Source organism: Sciurus carolinensis, chromosome 13 (assembly GCF_902686445.1).
Source record: "Sciurus carolinensis chromosome 13, mSciCar1.2, whole genome shotgun sequence".
Taxonomy (NCBI): domain Eukaryota; kingdom Metazoa; phylum Chordata; class Mammalia; order Rodentia; family Sciuridae; genus Sciurus; species Sciurus carolinensis.
The window spans coordinates 3653819-3667015 of record NC_062225.1 but is presented as its reverse complement, the minus strand read 5'-3'; the positions used below and the strand labels follow the sequence as shown (position 1 = coordinate 3667015).

The 13197-nt window shown below is 42.8% G+C and overlaps 1 protein-coding gene across 1 annotated transcript in view; it reads left to right on the top strand.

Moving 5' to 3' along the window:
* Positions 1 to 9334, top strand: part of Polr1b (RNA polymerase I subunit B) — a 29146-nt gene extending 19812 nt beyond the window's left edge. The window contains exons 11-15 of the mRNA XM_047523397.1: positions 2087 to 2257; positions 2775 to 2931; positions 6062 to 6258; positions 6701 to 6954; positions 7984 to 9334. Of these exons, the coding sequence (XP_047379353.1) occupies positions 2087 to 2257; positions 2775 to 2931; positions 6062 to 6258; positions 6701 to 6954; positions 7984 to 8866 (1662 nt within the window). The 3' untranslated portion in view covers positions 8867 to 9334. The remainder of the gene's footprint in view (positions 1 to 2086; positions 2258 to 2774; positions 2932 to 6061; positions 6259 to 6700; positions 6955 to 7983) is intronic.
* Positions 9335 to 13197: the final 3863 nt, after the last annotated feature.

The window sequence follows — 13197 nt, the reverse complement described above, 5'->3', positions numbered from 1 at the left end:
CAGGTCTCTTGTGTAAGTGGCATACAGCGTCTTTTTTGTGACTAGTTTGTTTCAGGTAGCGTTCGAGGTTCATCAAGTCTGACATTTCGCAGCATGTATCACTATTTCCTTCCTTTTACGGCTGAGTGACAGTCCACTGTGTGGCCGTACTACGTTTTGTTTATCTGCTTGTCATCATTGCTATACAAATAGCTATTCAAGTCTCTGCTTTCCTTTCTTTCTTTCTTTTTTTTTTTTGAAACTGGAATTGAACCCCAGGGGAGCTCCACCACTAACCACATCCCCAGCCCCTTATATTTTTTACTTTGACTCAGGGTCTCGCTAAATTGCTTAGGACCTTGCTAAGTTGTTGAAGCTGGCTTTGAACTTGTGATCCTCCTGCCTCAGCCTCCCTAGATGCTAGGATTATAGGTATGTGCCACTATGCCCAGCTGCTTTCAGTTCTTTTAGGTTATATATCTAGAAATGGAATTTCTGGATCACATAGTAATTTTACATTTAATTTTTGACACCTCTGCAGGGGAAATTCAAATTTTCCTGTAGATGTATTAATATGGTATGTTAATTCATTCTCTGATAATAGTAATGAATAATGAGTCAGTTTTGTGGGAAGATCCCATTTGGCACTGGTGATGTTTTCTTAATATTTAAGGAGTACCATACTAGTACTTCAAAGCTGAGTGCAGTGGCGTACACCTGTGATCCCAGCTGCTTATGAGGCGGAGGCAGAAGGATTACAAGTTTGAGCCTCAGAACTTAACAAGACCCTGTCTCAAAAACAGTGGGGATCTGGGAATGTAGCCCCGTACTAGAACAATTGTTTAGCATATGCGAAGAAGCTCTGGATTCTTCTCCCAGTATTGGGCGAGAAAAGTAGTAGTTTAAGGGTTTTTCTTCGTAAGTCGGAGACTTGCCACCATTCCTATGCTTGGTAGAGGAAGGAATGGAACAAGTGAGTCTGCCCCCCTACAGGAGGCGTGTTTGCAGGTGCAGGAGCCCTGGTGGCTCAGGAGCAGGTGGGGTCCGTTAGGGACACCTGAGGCCAGAGGTCCAAGGTGAGAGGCAAAGAGGCAATAGGGCCAATAGAAGATGTGGTTCATTTATATTTTTATTTTTTATTTTAAGTTGTTTTAAAATCAGCATTCATAAGAGTTATCTTTTATAAAAAGAAAGTTTTCCTTGCCTTGGAGTAGTTGGTAAAGCTTTAGAAATTCTTTATTTTTATTAAGGGATTAGTCTTCTTAAGCCTGCTGTTTCTATGTAAGGTCTGTTGTGGTAGCTTGCCTTTTTCCGTTTCTCTTGGTTTCTTAGACTGCTGGTTTCTGAAATATTGTTGCTAATTTCTTTTGGTATACTTTGTTCTTTTTAGCTTTTGAGTTTGGGGGACCATTTTGTTTTCTTTCTTTTTTTTTTTTTTAAAGAACCCTCAAGGTTTACGCACTCAGCAGATTTGCAGTGCGCAATACAATGTCATTAACCAGTGTTAGCTGTGGTCACGTGCTGTACAGTGGATCTTACTCCTGTGACATAACCAGCCTCTCCCAGTGTCCTTTCATCTTTATTGGTGACGTGTTTAGTTCCCACGTCACGTGTTTAGAATCCCCCAAGTTCTGACACAGGGGTCTTACCAGTTTTTTTTTTTTTTTTTTTTTTTTTTTTTTTTTTTGTAATTTTGATTTGTATTTCTCCTTCACCCAGGAGTTGCTTAATAGTTTTTGGATTTTTTAAAATTCCCAGGTGCAAGGGTATTTTCATGTAATATATTTAAAAGTAAAACCAATCATCTGTGTTTCAGACTCAAGAGAATAAACTTTATTTACCTTTTCCCCAGTCTCATAACTGGTTTGCCCGATAAGGGGCCTGAGCCAAGGAAGTGTAGGACTTTTGCCTTTTCTGAATAAGAGGTGAATGGCATTCTGTGTTGGAATGAGTCTGGCAGGGACAACTGTGGCTTCGGGTTCGGCTGGCCCTACGTTTATTACTAGTGTGACTTAATTTTTTAAGGTAGTGCTTTGCCTTGCAGCAGGAAGGTGGGGTGGCCTAAAGCATGGTGCGTGCTCTTAATTGCATTCTCTTGTTGGAACAGGTGTTGAGAGAAAAAAGAATCCCCCCCTGGATGGAGGTGGTGCTTGTCCCCATGACGGGAAAGCCGAGCCTGTACCCAGGGCTGTTGCTCTTCACCACTCCTTGCCGACTGGTACGGCCTGTGCAGAACTTGGACCTGGGCAAAGAAGAACTGATCGGCACAATGGAACAGGTACTGGCAGCATGTGCAAAGCAGTCTGTGCTTGTGCAGTGTACAACCTCCAGAGGCGTTCCTGTTGCTTTTAAGGGTGTTGTTTCAGCAACAGTTAGGCATTTGAAAGAAAGTCAGAACTTGTTGTGACCCAATATTGGCCTTTTCCGTGTCTTGCCTTTCTCCATAGAACCTGTGGTCACCTTGACTGTCTTTCCCATGCTGTCCAGCTCCCAGAGCACCTTTGCCCCTGGCTTTGCCCTAGCCCCTAGCAGGAGAGAGTAAAGTTTCTGTCACTCTCAGCTGCGCCTATATCTTTGCAATTGCAAAACGGGGCTTTGTGCTTCTTAACCAGACTCGTCTTTCATGGGTTCCCCTTCAGGGCTGGGTGGGTTCGGGGTGAGGTGAGTGGTATTTCTAAGTGGAAGCTTCCTGCGCTACCCAGAGCGTCCCTTCAGCATTCACGATGCTGGGGAGGGGGGCGGGGCAGCGAGAGTCGCGGCTTTCTGGCCTTGTCCTCATCCCTCCTCTTCTGCAGCTCTTCATGAACATCGCTATCTTTGAGGACGAGGTTTTTGCTGGAGTCACCACACACCAGGAACTCTTCCCTCACAGCCTGCTCAGTGTGATCGCCAACTTCATCCCCTTCTCTGACCACAACCAGAGTCCTCGGAACATGTACCAGTGCCAGATGGGTAAGGTGGACGGTGGGCAATGGTGGGCACAGTTGTGCAAGAAAAATGCACATCAATCTTGTTACTTTGAAGTACTTTTCAAACATGGAGAAAATTTGCAAGAACAGGGCACAGAGTTCCCATAAACCGTTATCTCTTCTGTTGATGTTTCCCCTCGCCCTGTTTTTCCATGAAAATGTGTTACAGACTGAGACAGTGCTCACCCCTGGACGCTGCAGCACGCGTTCCAAGCAGGGCCCTCACCCACCCAGCACAGGCTAGTTGACAAAGCCAGGAGAGTTACCGTCGCTGCGGTTTCATCCGTGTGCATCGGGTGTTTCCATGCTGCAGGCGCTCGGCCCAGGATCACCATGTGCTGTGTGTGCTGGCCAGCTCCTGTAGTTTAGAATGGCCCTTAGCCCCTCTCTGTCTGTCTGGACACTGGTATTTTCCAAGAAAAAGGCGACTTGTTTTGTATACTGTCCATTGATTTGGATTTGTCCAAGGCCTTTGATTTGGTTTTGAGGAGACTGGTGGCTATAACTGTCACCCACATAATTAGCACTGCCAGTACTTTTCATTTCTGCCTGAGGGGGTCACGTTTTTATCATGTGTCAATTCCCTTCAGCCTGAAAAATGTGTTGGAGGTTTTGTAATACAGGTTGCTGGCCACAGGTTCTTGGTTTCATTCATCTGAAAACTATTTTCACCTTTACTTGAAGGAAATTTTCAGTGGGTACGTAATTCTGAGTTGATCACTACTTTATTTCAGCATGTTTAAGTTCTTAAGCTACCTGTTCTTGCTGTCTCCTTATTAGAAGGCAGTGTTTATTTTTGTTTCCCTGAATGTCATGTGTTGTTTTTTCTCTGACCTTAAGGATGTTTATTTTTTGGTTTTTAGGAGATTGACTCTGATATGCCTAGATTTGGTTTCTTTGTGTTTGTCCTGGTTAGAGTTGCTGGTCTTCTTAAATCTGTAAGAGAAAATAAACTCACCAACTTTGGGAAGTTTTCCTCCAGTATTCCTAAAGCTATTGCTTCTGTCCCTCTCCTTTTCTTCTAAGATTCTGTTGTGCATTGTTTTTTTTTTTTTTTTGGGTGCTGGGGATCGAACCCAGGGCCTTGTGCTTGCAAGGCAAGCACTCTACCAACTGAGCTATCTCCCCAGCCCCCCTGTTGTGCATTGTTAATGTCAAACCTTTTGTATTGTCCCATGAGCCATTGAGTTTCTTTTTTCTCATTTTTTTCTTTCTTGTCAGATTGGATTTTTTTTTTTTTTTTTTTTTTTTTTTAATAAATCATTACGTTGACTTTATCATCTAGTGAATTTTTATTTCAGATACTTTTTGGTCTAGAACTTACATTTGTTTCTTTTTAATAGTTTCAATTTTCTGAGGTCTTTCTGCTCATTGTGGACATATTTTCCTTTACAGTTTTGAGCGTGGATTATGCGAGGTGTTGTTGAATCATTGCCTAATTCCAGCTGCTGGATCATCTCAGGACATCTCCTGCTCTTTTTCTTGAGAGTAGGTCATGTTTCACTGTTTCTTTGTCCACCAGTCATGAATTGTATTGTGGACATTCTGAGTAATATGTTTTGAAAACTGGATTCTCTTATAACTTCCTGGATAAAATTGATTTTTAGTTTTAATTGGTAGCTAACTTTGCTTTTAGTCACTGGTGTGCAGCTCGTCCCGGCCTTTGAACACAGAGCCCAGAAATCTGCTGAAAGAGTGGATTCAGTTTAAGTGCAGGATTTAAGGCTGTCTCTCTGTAGTTCTCTCCTTTCTGAAATCATCCCCTCACTTTCCAGTTGCTGTCATGATCTGAGCTCTATTCCTTGGTTCTTTTTTTGTTTGCTTTTTTGCGGTGCTGGGGATTGAACCCAGGGCCTGGTACCTGCTAGACAGATGCTCTGCCACTGAGCTACATCCCTAACTCCATCCTTTGGCTCTCTTAAGACAATAAGGCTGTGAATTTCAATCTAAGTTATACTGCACTGTTTGAGCCATGAGGGGGAAAAAAATTGAAAAAACTAGGAACTCACTTAATGCCATTGTTTTTGTCCAGGTGTAAATCCTCAGTTTGACCGTTTGGGTTACTCTCCAGTGCTTTAGCTAGGGTTTCTATGTATATAGTTGGTTTTTCCCCTAGGGAGTTGCCCTGTGTTACTAAAAACTGTAAATCTCCTGTATTAAAAAAATAAAAATCCATTATGTATATATATTTAAATGATTCCCTGTACTATAAAGTAGTACAGTGAGTCTTGCCTAGAATATCCTATTACTCAGAATTTACACATACTGACACTTTCCTCTGTGTATAAGAAAGGAACCTAATTCAATAATAGCTGCTCTCTGCCTTCTCCTACATTCCCCCAGTGGTAATACCCTGCAGTTTGTGTGTAGCCTTTATATCTGTGCCCTCTTTGTCCTCTTGTTACATTGCATGGATCCATAAACTACATATAGAATTGTTTGGGATGTGCTCCAAATGCACACAAATAGTATGATCATTACACCTGCTAGTCAGTTTTGCATTGCTGAGACCAGAAGACCCAAGAAGAACAATTTTAGAGGAGAAAAAGTTTATTTGGGGCTCACAGTTTCAGAGGTCTCAGTTCGTAAATGACTGTCTCCATTGCTCTGGGCCCAAGATGAAACAGAACATCATGGTGGAAGAGTGTGGTGGAGGAAAGCAGCTTAGGACTTGGCCACCAGGACTCAGAGCCCTTGCTTACCAAGGACAAAACACCCCCGTGATCCACTCCTCCAGCCACACCCGACCAGCCTGCAGTTACTACACAGTTAATCCCTCTCAGTGGATTAACACACTGGGTAGGCTAAGGCTCTCATGACCCAGTCATTTCACCTCTGAACCTTCTTGCATTGCCTCACATGAGCTTTTGGGGGACCCCTCACATCAACCACAATAGCACCTCCCTCTACTTCTCACTCAGTTGTTCACGGTCTGGGCATATTGTTACTGAACCACTTCATTTTCACAGCTAGTATTAGCGTGTAGTGATTATACCACCATGATTTATTTATTCGTTTTTCTATGATGAATATTTAGTTGTTTCAGTTTTTTATAACATCTTTACAGTTGAGGGCTAAATAACAAATGCGAAGAATTTTTTTTTCCTCTGTAGGTAAGCAGACTATGGGCTTTCCCCTTCTCACTTACCAAGACCGATCAGATAATAAACTGTATCGTCTTCAGACTCCACAAAGTCCTCTTGTAAGACCATACATGTATGATTATTATGACATGGATAACTATCCAATTGGGACAAACGCCATTGTTGCTGTGATTTCATACACTGGCTATGACATGGAAGATGCCATGGTAAGATTTACCAGGAGATGTTGTTCCAGTCTTTTTTTAACTTTGTTTACTGTGAGGTCACTGAAGGAGCACTTAGGTGTCCCCTTCTGCCTAGTCTTTGGCACATTAGTGTTCTGTTAAATTGTTAGTTCCTCATCTAAGTTGGAAGTGGGCCTTGAGATACGTTCACAGATATTCAGGTGCACGTCTGTCTTCCATACTTGAGCACATAGTACTCGTAAATGTTGAGTGAGTAGTCTCTGATGTAGCCACCTTTTATATTTATGCATGATTGGGTCTTAAGCCAATTATGTAGCTGGGTTTTAATAGTAGTGATGATTTGTAAAATATGGGAAGAGTTTTAAAATTCAATGCCAGTTATCTTAAGTATTAATATAATCCTAACAGGTTTTATTTTGAAAATCCTGTGTTGGCCTCAGTTAACAATTCTTTGTCCTCACAGATTCTGAATAAGGCCTCTTGGGAGCGAGGCTTTGCCCACGGAAGTGTGTACAAGTCAGAGTTCATAGACCTCTCTGAAAAGATTAAACAGGGAGATGATAGTCTGGTGTTCGGCGTCAAACCTGGTGACCCCCGTACTCTGCGGAAGTTGGATGCTGATGGGCTGCCATTCATTGGGGCAGCACTGCAGTATGGAGACCCGTATTATGGCTACCTCAACCTCAACACTGGGGAGAGCTTCGTGATGTTCTACAAGTGAGTGTATCTCTGCCGTTCTCCAGAGCGGTGATTCCTCAGTGGAATTACTGGCTATTCATGAGAGTCGTCTTTTTAGGGGGGAACTGGGGATTGACCTCAGGGGCACTGGAGCACTGAGCCACATCTCCAGCCCTGTTTTGTGTTTTCTATAGAGACAGGGTCTCACTGAGTTGCTTAGTGCCTCGCTGTTGCTGAGGCTGACTTTGAACTTGAGATCCTCCTGCCTCAGCCTCCCGAGCCACTGGGATTACAAGTTTGTGCCACATACCTGGTGAGAGTTGTCCTTTAATGGGAGGTTTTGGAAAAAAATAAGAGTTTGCTGCTGTAACGAAATGTCTGAGACTAGGTAATAAAAACATATTTATTTCTCACAGTTATGGAGGCTGGGAAGTCCAAAACCCTTAAGGCACTGGTGATCCGGTGTCTGCTGAGGACTTCTTCCCCACCGATGGCCTGTCTGGGTGTCCTTGGGGTGGAAGGTGAAGGGCAAGCAGGAGCAGGTGGCTCTCCCTCCCTCCAGTCTTGGCCACCTCCCAGGGTCCCTCCTCTGACACTCTGCAGGGAGGGCTGTGAACTCGGAGGGACTTGGTCGTGCCTGAGCTGGCGCTGCCCACTGGACGAGGGCCTGTTTGTCATGCTGCCTTGCTTTTCTACTTTCTTTGTCGACAGCCTCACAGTTGGAGTTGTCTGTGACTTAGGTTAAAACTGTTGTTGGACTTTGTCGTCTCCTACATGATGTTGGGGAGGTTTTGGAGCCAAAACGTTGAGTTCACTATGCTCCTTATTGAAACAAAATTTTTATTTTAGTTTCTTTTACGACAAAATTGATTTAATAGGCCTTCGTAATGGCTTTTCCTTGCCTTTGTTGCTGGTGTTCTTTCAGATGAACATCATAATAGCCCTAAAGCACTTTTAGGGTTCCCAGCTCTACTTACATTACAAATGCCCTTTATGAGATCTAATCAGTCAGTAAAACTCCTCGTAAGTGTGAACAAAAGCTTGACTTCTGTGATTTGCATTTCCTAGGAGTAAAGAGAACTGCATCGTGGACAACATCAAAGTGTGCAGCAACGACGCGGGGAGTGGGAGGTTCAAGTGCGTCTGCATCACCATGCGCGTCCCTCGGAACCCGACTATTGGAGATAAGTTTGCCAGCCGTCACGGGCAGAAGGGCATCTTGAGCAGGTTGTGGCCCGCCGAGGACATGCCTTTTACTGAGAGTGGGATGGTGCCAGACATCCTGTTCAATCCTCACGGTTTTCCGTCCCGCATGACCATTGGCATGTTGATTGAGAGCATGGCTGGGAAGTCTGCCGCCCTGCACGGCCTCTGCCACGACGCCACCCCCTTCACCTTCTCCGAGGAGAACTCGGCTTTGGAATACTTCGGCAAGATGTTAAAGGCTGCTGGCTACAACTTCTATGGCACCGAGAGGCTGTATAGTGGCATCAGCGGGGTGGAACTGGAGGCAGACATTTTCATAGGCGTGGTGTATTACCAGCGCTTACGCCACATGGTGTCTGACAAATTTCAAGTTAGAACAACTGGAGCCAGGGACAAAGTCACCAACCAGCCTATTGGGGGGAGAAACGTGCAGGGGGGGATCCGTTTTGGGGAGATGGAACGGGATGCGCTCCTGGCCCACGGCACGTCTTTTCTCCTTCACGACCGCCTCTTCAACTGCTCTGACCGCTCGGTGGCCCATGTGTGTGTCAGCTGTGGCAGTTTACTCTCCCCACTGTTGGAGAAGCCACCCCCTTCGTGGTCCGCCATGCGCAACAGAAAGTACACCTGTGTTCTCTGTGACCGCAGTGACACCATCGACACTATCTCCGTGCCGTACGTGTTCCGGTACTTTGTAGCTGAACTGGCGGCCATGAACATCAAAGTGAAGCTGGATGTCGTCTAGCGGGCCGTCAGCCTTGGGGACGGGAGAGCTCGCAGGCGGAAATGGAATGCAGCTGCAGTGCAGCGAAGGGGTCCCAGGTTTCCTCCAGGGCATTAGTGCTTTAAACCAAGACCAGGCAACCAGAGCTCAAGGTTTCTGAATCTCCGATGTAATTACTGAAGTCAGCTTTTGGTATATGTGTTAAAAAATTCCACATGTATCATCTTTAAAAATGATGTGCTGATAAATGAAGCTCACACAAGGGAAAGGGATACAAATGTTACAGGCCAGTTATGTAGTTTTTTATTCTTATAGCCACATGAAGTAAAAGCAGACCAGTAGGAATATTTTAGCAGTTTTATTGAAGTATAATTGCTGTGCAGAAAACTACACATGCTGAACGTGTGCAGCTGATGGGTTTGAACTTGTGCACAACCTGTGTTCCATCTCTCAGTCAGGTAAATAAATGAGCATCCTTCCCAAAAAGTCTACCCCTTTGTGGTCTTTGTATTTTTGTGTGTATATCAAGAACACTGGACTCAAGACATGCCCTCTTGGCAGATTTTCACGTGTACAGTACAGTACACCACAGGAACTTGGGTTCATGCGCATCTCGGGAGCATACTCATCTTGCATAACTGAAACCTCATGCCTGGGGAACAGCTCCGGGGCCCTCCTCCAGCCCCTGACAGCCACCTCCACTCTGCTTTTGTGAGTCGGACTGTTTAGATAGCTCATGGTGAGACCACACAGTGTTTCTCCTCCTGCATCTGGCTGATATCACTTAGCGTCCAGTCCTCAAGGTTGGACGGCGTGTAGAATATGGCTGGCTTTCCTCCTTTAAGGCTGACTGGTACTGTGTTGGGTACGTAGGCCACGTGTCCGCTCGTTCATCTCCTGATGAACATCAAAGTCATTTTTGTATCTTAGAAATTAGTTTTTTAATCTGTTTTTAATGAAATGTATATAGCCAGAATGTCATTTTAACATGTAAAGAATATTAAAGATTTATTAAGATAATTTATATTCTTTTTTCATACTAAGTCTCTGAAATCGAGTCTGTATTGAGTTTGTGCTTGGCTTTTTCTCCTTTCGATTTGCAGTGTTTTGTTTTGTTTTGTTTTTCTTTTTGTATGTAATGTTTTATTGTATGGCCGTACTGTCTCCTGTTGATGGGTATTTGAATCATTCCATTTTTTGACTCTTATAGTGTTGGCAGTAGATAACCTTGTATGTACTTGTATAATATACTTTGATGGTTAAAGCTTCCCTAAGATAGTTCTTTTTTTTTTTTTTTTTTTAATTATTCTAGCAAACAACTTAAAAAAAAAAAAAAAAAAAAACTTCATTTCACTTATTTATTTTTATGTGGTGCTGAGGATTGAATCCAGTGCCTCACACATGTTAGGCAAGTACTCTACCTCTGAGCCACAACCCCACGCTGTCTAAAATAATTCTTAACTAGGTCTGGCTTTAGGCTGTTTGTCATTAGTTATTAAGGGAGCTTGGACCAGACTGAAAAAAATCTAACCATTCAAGACATATTCTGGCTTTGCTTCATGGAGCTGAAAAGAATAAGGAAAAAAAAAAAAAAAAAACACCTTGGATCTGTAGGTTGGTACTTTGCCCTGCCATTAACAGAATCTCCAGTCTTCCAGTCTCTCCTTCACAATCCCGTAGCCAAAGTTTTGTTCAAGTCTCTGTTTACCAGCCCTAAAAATACTTCTGGAAAAAAAAAAAAAAACATGACTTTTAATCTTAAGTTGTAGAGTAACACTGAGAAATTGACATTAGGTCAGTCGACAGAGCTTATTCAGATTTCACCAGTTTTATTTGTGTTGTGCGAATAGTTCTATATAAATTTACCACTTGTTGTTTTAGTCAGCTATTTCGCTGCTGTGGCTAAAAGATCTGACCAGAATGATTGTAGAGTAGGAAAAGTTTATTTGAGGTCTCACAGTTTCTGAGGTCTTAGTCCATAGACAGCCGGCTTCCTTCCCTCAGGCAAGGGCTCAAGGTGAGGTTGGGCATCATGACAGAAGGTCATGGCACAGGGAAGCAGCTCACGTTGTCAGGAAACAGAGATGTAAGTCTATCACTTGCCAGATACAAATACGAGCCCAGAGCCACGCCCCAATGCCCAGCTCCTCCAGCCACACCACTCGTTACCACTCAGGTAATCCCATCAGGGGATTGATTCACTGGTTGGGTTAAGATTCAACCCAATCATTTCTCCTCTGAGCCTTCTTGCATTTTCTCACGTGTGAGCTTTTGGGGGACACCTCACATCCAAACCATGACACCTGTATAGATCTACGTAAACTGTAACTGAGATACTGAACTGTTGGATTACCACAGAGCTCTGTCGTACTTACCCCTTTGTAGCCCTCCCTATGCCATCCCTTCATCTGTTTTCAATCTCTATAATTTTATTTCAAGAATATCATAAATAGGATCACAGTGAGATTGACCCTTTTTACTCATAAGGATTCTCTTGAGACCACCCAAGTTGTATGTGTTCATAGTTCATTGTTATTGTGACATAGTACTCCACAGTGTGTATATATCAGTTTAACCATCAACCTTGAAGGACATAGGTCACATCTGGTTTGGGGCACTAACAGAAAGCTGCCCTGAACAATCAAGTACTGGTTTTTGTTAGTTGTAGGTTTTCATTTCTCTGGAACAAGTGTTCAGGAGTGCAGTTGTTGAGTTGTATGTTAGTTGCTAGTTTTATAAGAAACTGCCAAACTTTCCAGAGCAGCTATACCCTTTTATTTTCCCACTTGCAGTGTATGAGTGGACTGTGTTTTCTGTATTTTGATCCATTATTTACTGGTATTACTGTGTTTTATGTTAACCATTTTGATAGGTGGGAAGCGATATTGCATTCTTTTAATTTGTATTTATCTAAAGGCTAAACATGTTGAACACCCCGTGTGCTTATTTGCCATTTATAAATCCTCAGTGAAACATCTGCTTGTGACTTTTTTGTGATATTGAGGATTGAATCCAGGGGTGCTCAACCACTGAGCTATATATCCTCAGTCCTTTTTGAGAGCCTCTAAGTTGCTGACCTTGAATTTGTGATCCTCCTGCCTCAGGCTCCCAACTAGCCCTTCCTGATGTTGCACACTTGGTAATTGCATTGTCTGCCTTACTGTGGATCTTGAAACTTCATTATGTTCTGGATCTCAGGCCTTTGTTGCTCACCTGTTTTGCAAATGTTTTCTCCCAGCTTATCTTTTCATCCTTTTCATAGGTCTTGCAGAGCAAAAGACTTTTTATTTAATTTTTTATTTCTAATTAGTTATACATGACAGTAGAATGCATTTATGCATTTTGATAAATCATACATAAATGGAGTATAATCTCTTCTGATTGTACATACTGTAGGATCACATTGGTCATGCAGTCATGTACATGAAGTAAAAATGTCTCTTTCACTCTACTGTCCTTCCTAACCCCTACCCCTTCCCCTCCCTTCACTCTCCTCTACCTAATCTAAAGTAACTCTGTTCCTCCCTAGCACCCTCTCCCATGTGAATTAGTGTCTGCCTATTAGAGAAAACATTTGACCTTTAGTTTTGGGGGTTTGACTTATTTCACTTAGCTTATTCTCCAACTCCATCCATTTACCAGCAAATGCCATAATTTCATTCTTCTTTAAAGCTGAGTAATATTCCATCATACACACACACACACACACACACACACACACACACACACACATATCACATTTTCTTTATCCATTAATCTGTTGAAGGACACCTAAGTTGGTTCCATAGTTTAGCTTTGTGAGTTGAGCTGCTATAAACATTGATGTGGCTTCGTTACTGTAGTGTGCTGATTTTAAGTCCTTTGGGTATAAACCAAGGAGTGGGATAGCAAGGTCAAATGGTGGTTCCATTCCAAGTTTTCTGAGGAATCTTCATACTGATTTCTATAATGGTTGCACCATTTTGCATTTCTACTAGCAGTGTATGATAACCTTTTCCCCCACATCCTTGCCAACATTTATTGTTGCTTGTGTTCTTGATGATTGCCATTCTGATTGGAGTGAGATGAAATCTTAGTTTTGATTTGCATTTCTCTGATTGCTAGAGATGTTGAACATTTTTTCATATATTTGTTGATCAATTGTATATCGTCTGTGAAGTATCTGTTCAGTTCCTTAGCCCAGTTATTGATTGGGTTATTTGTTTTTTCAGTGTTAAGCTTTTTGAGTTCTTTATATACCCTAGAGATTAATGCTTTATCTGAGGTGTATGTGGTAAAGATTTTCTCCCAATCTGTAGGCTCTCTCTTCACACTTGTTTCTTTTGCTGAAAAACTTTTTAGTTTGAATCCAT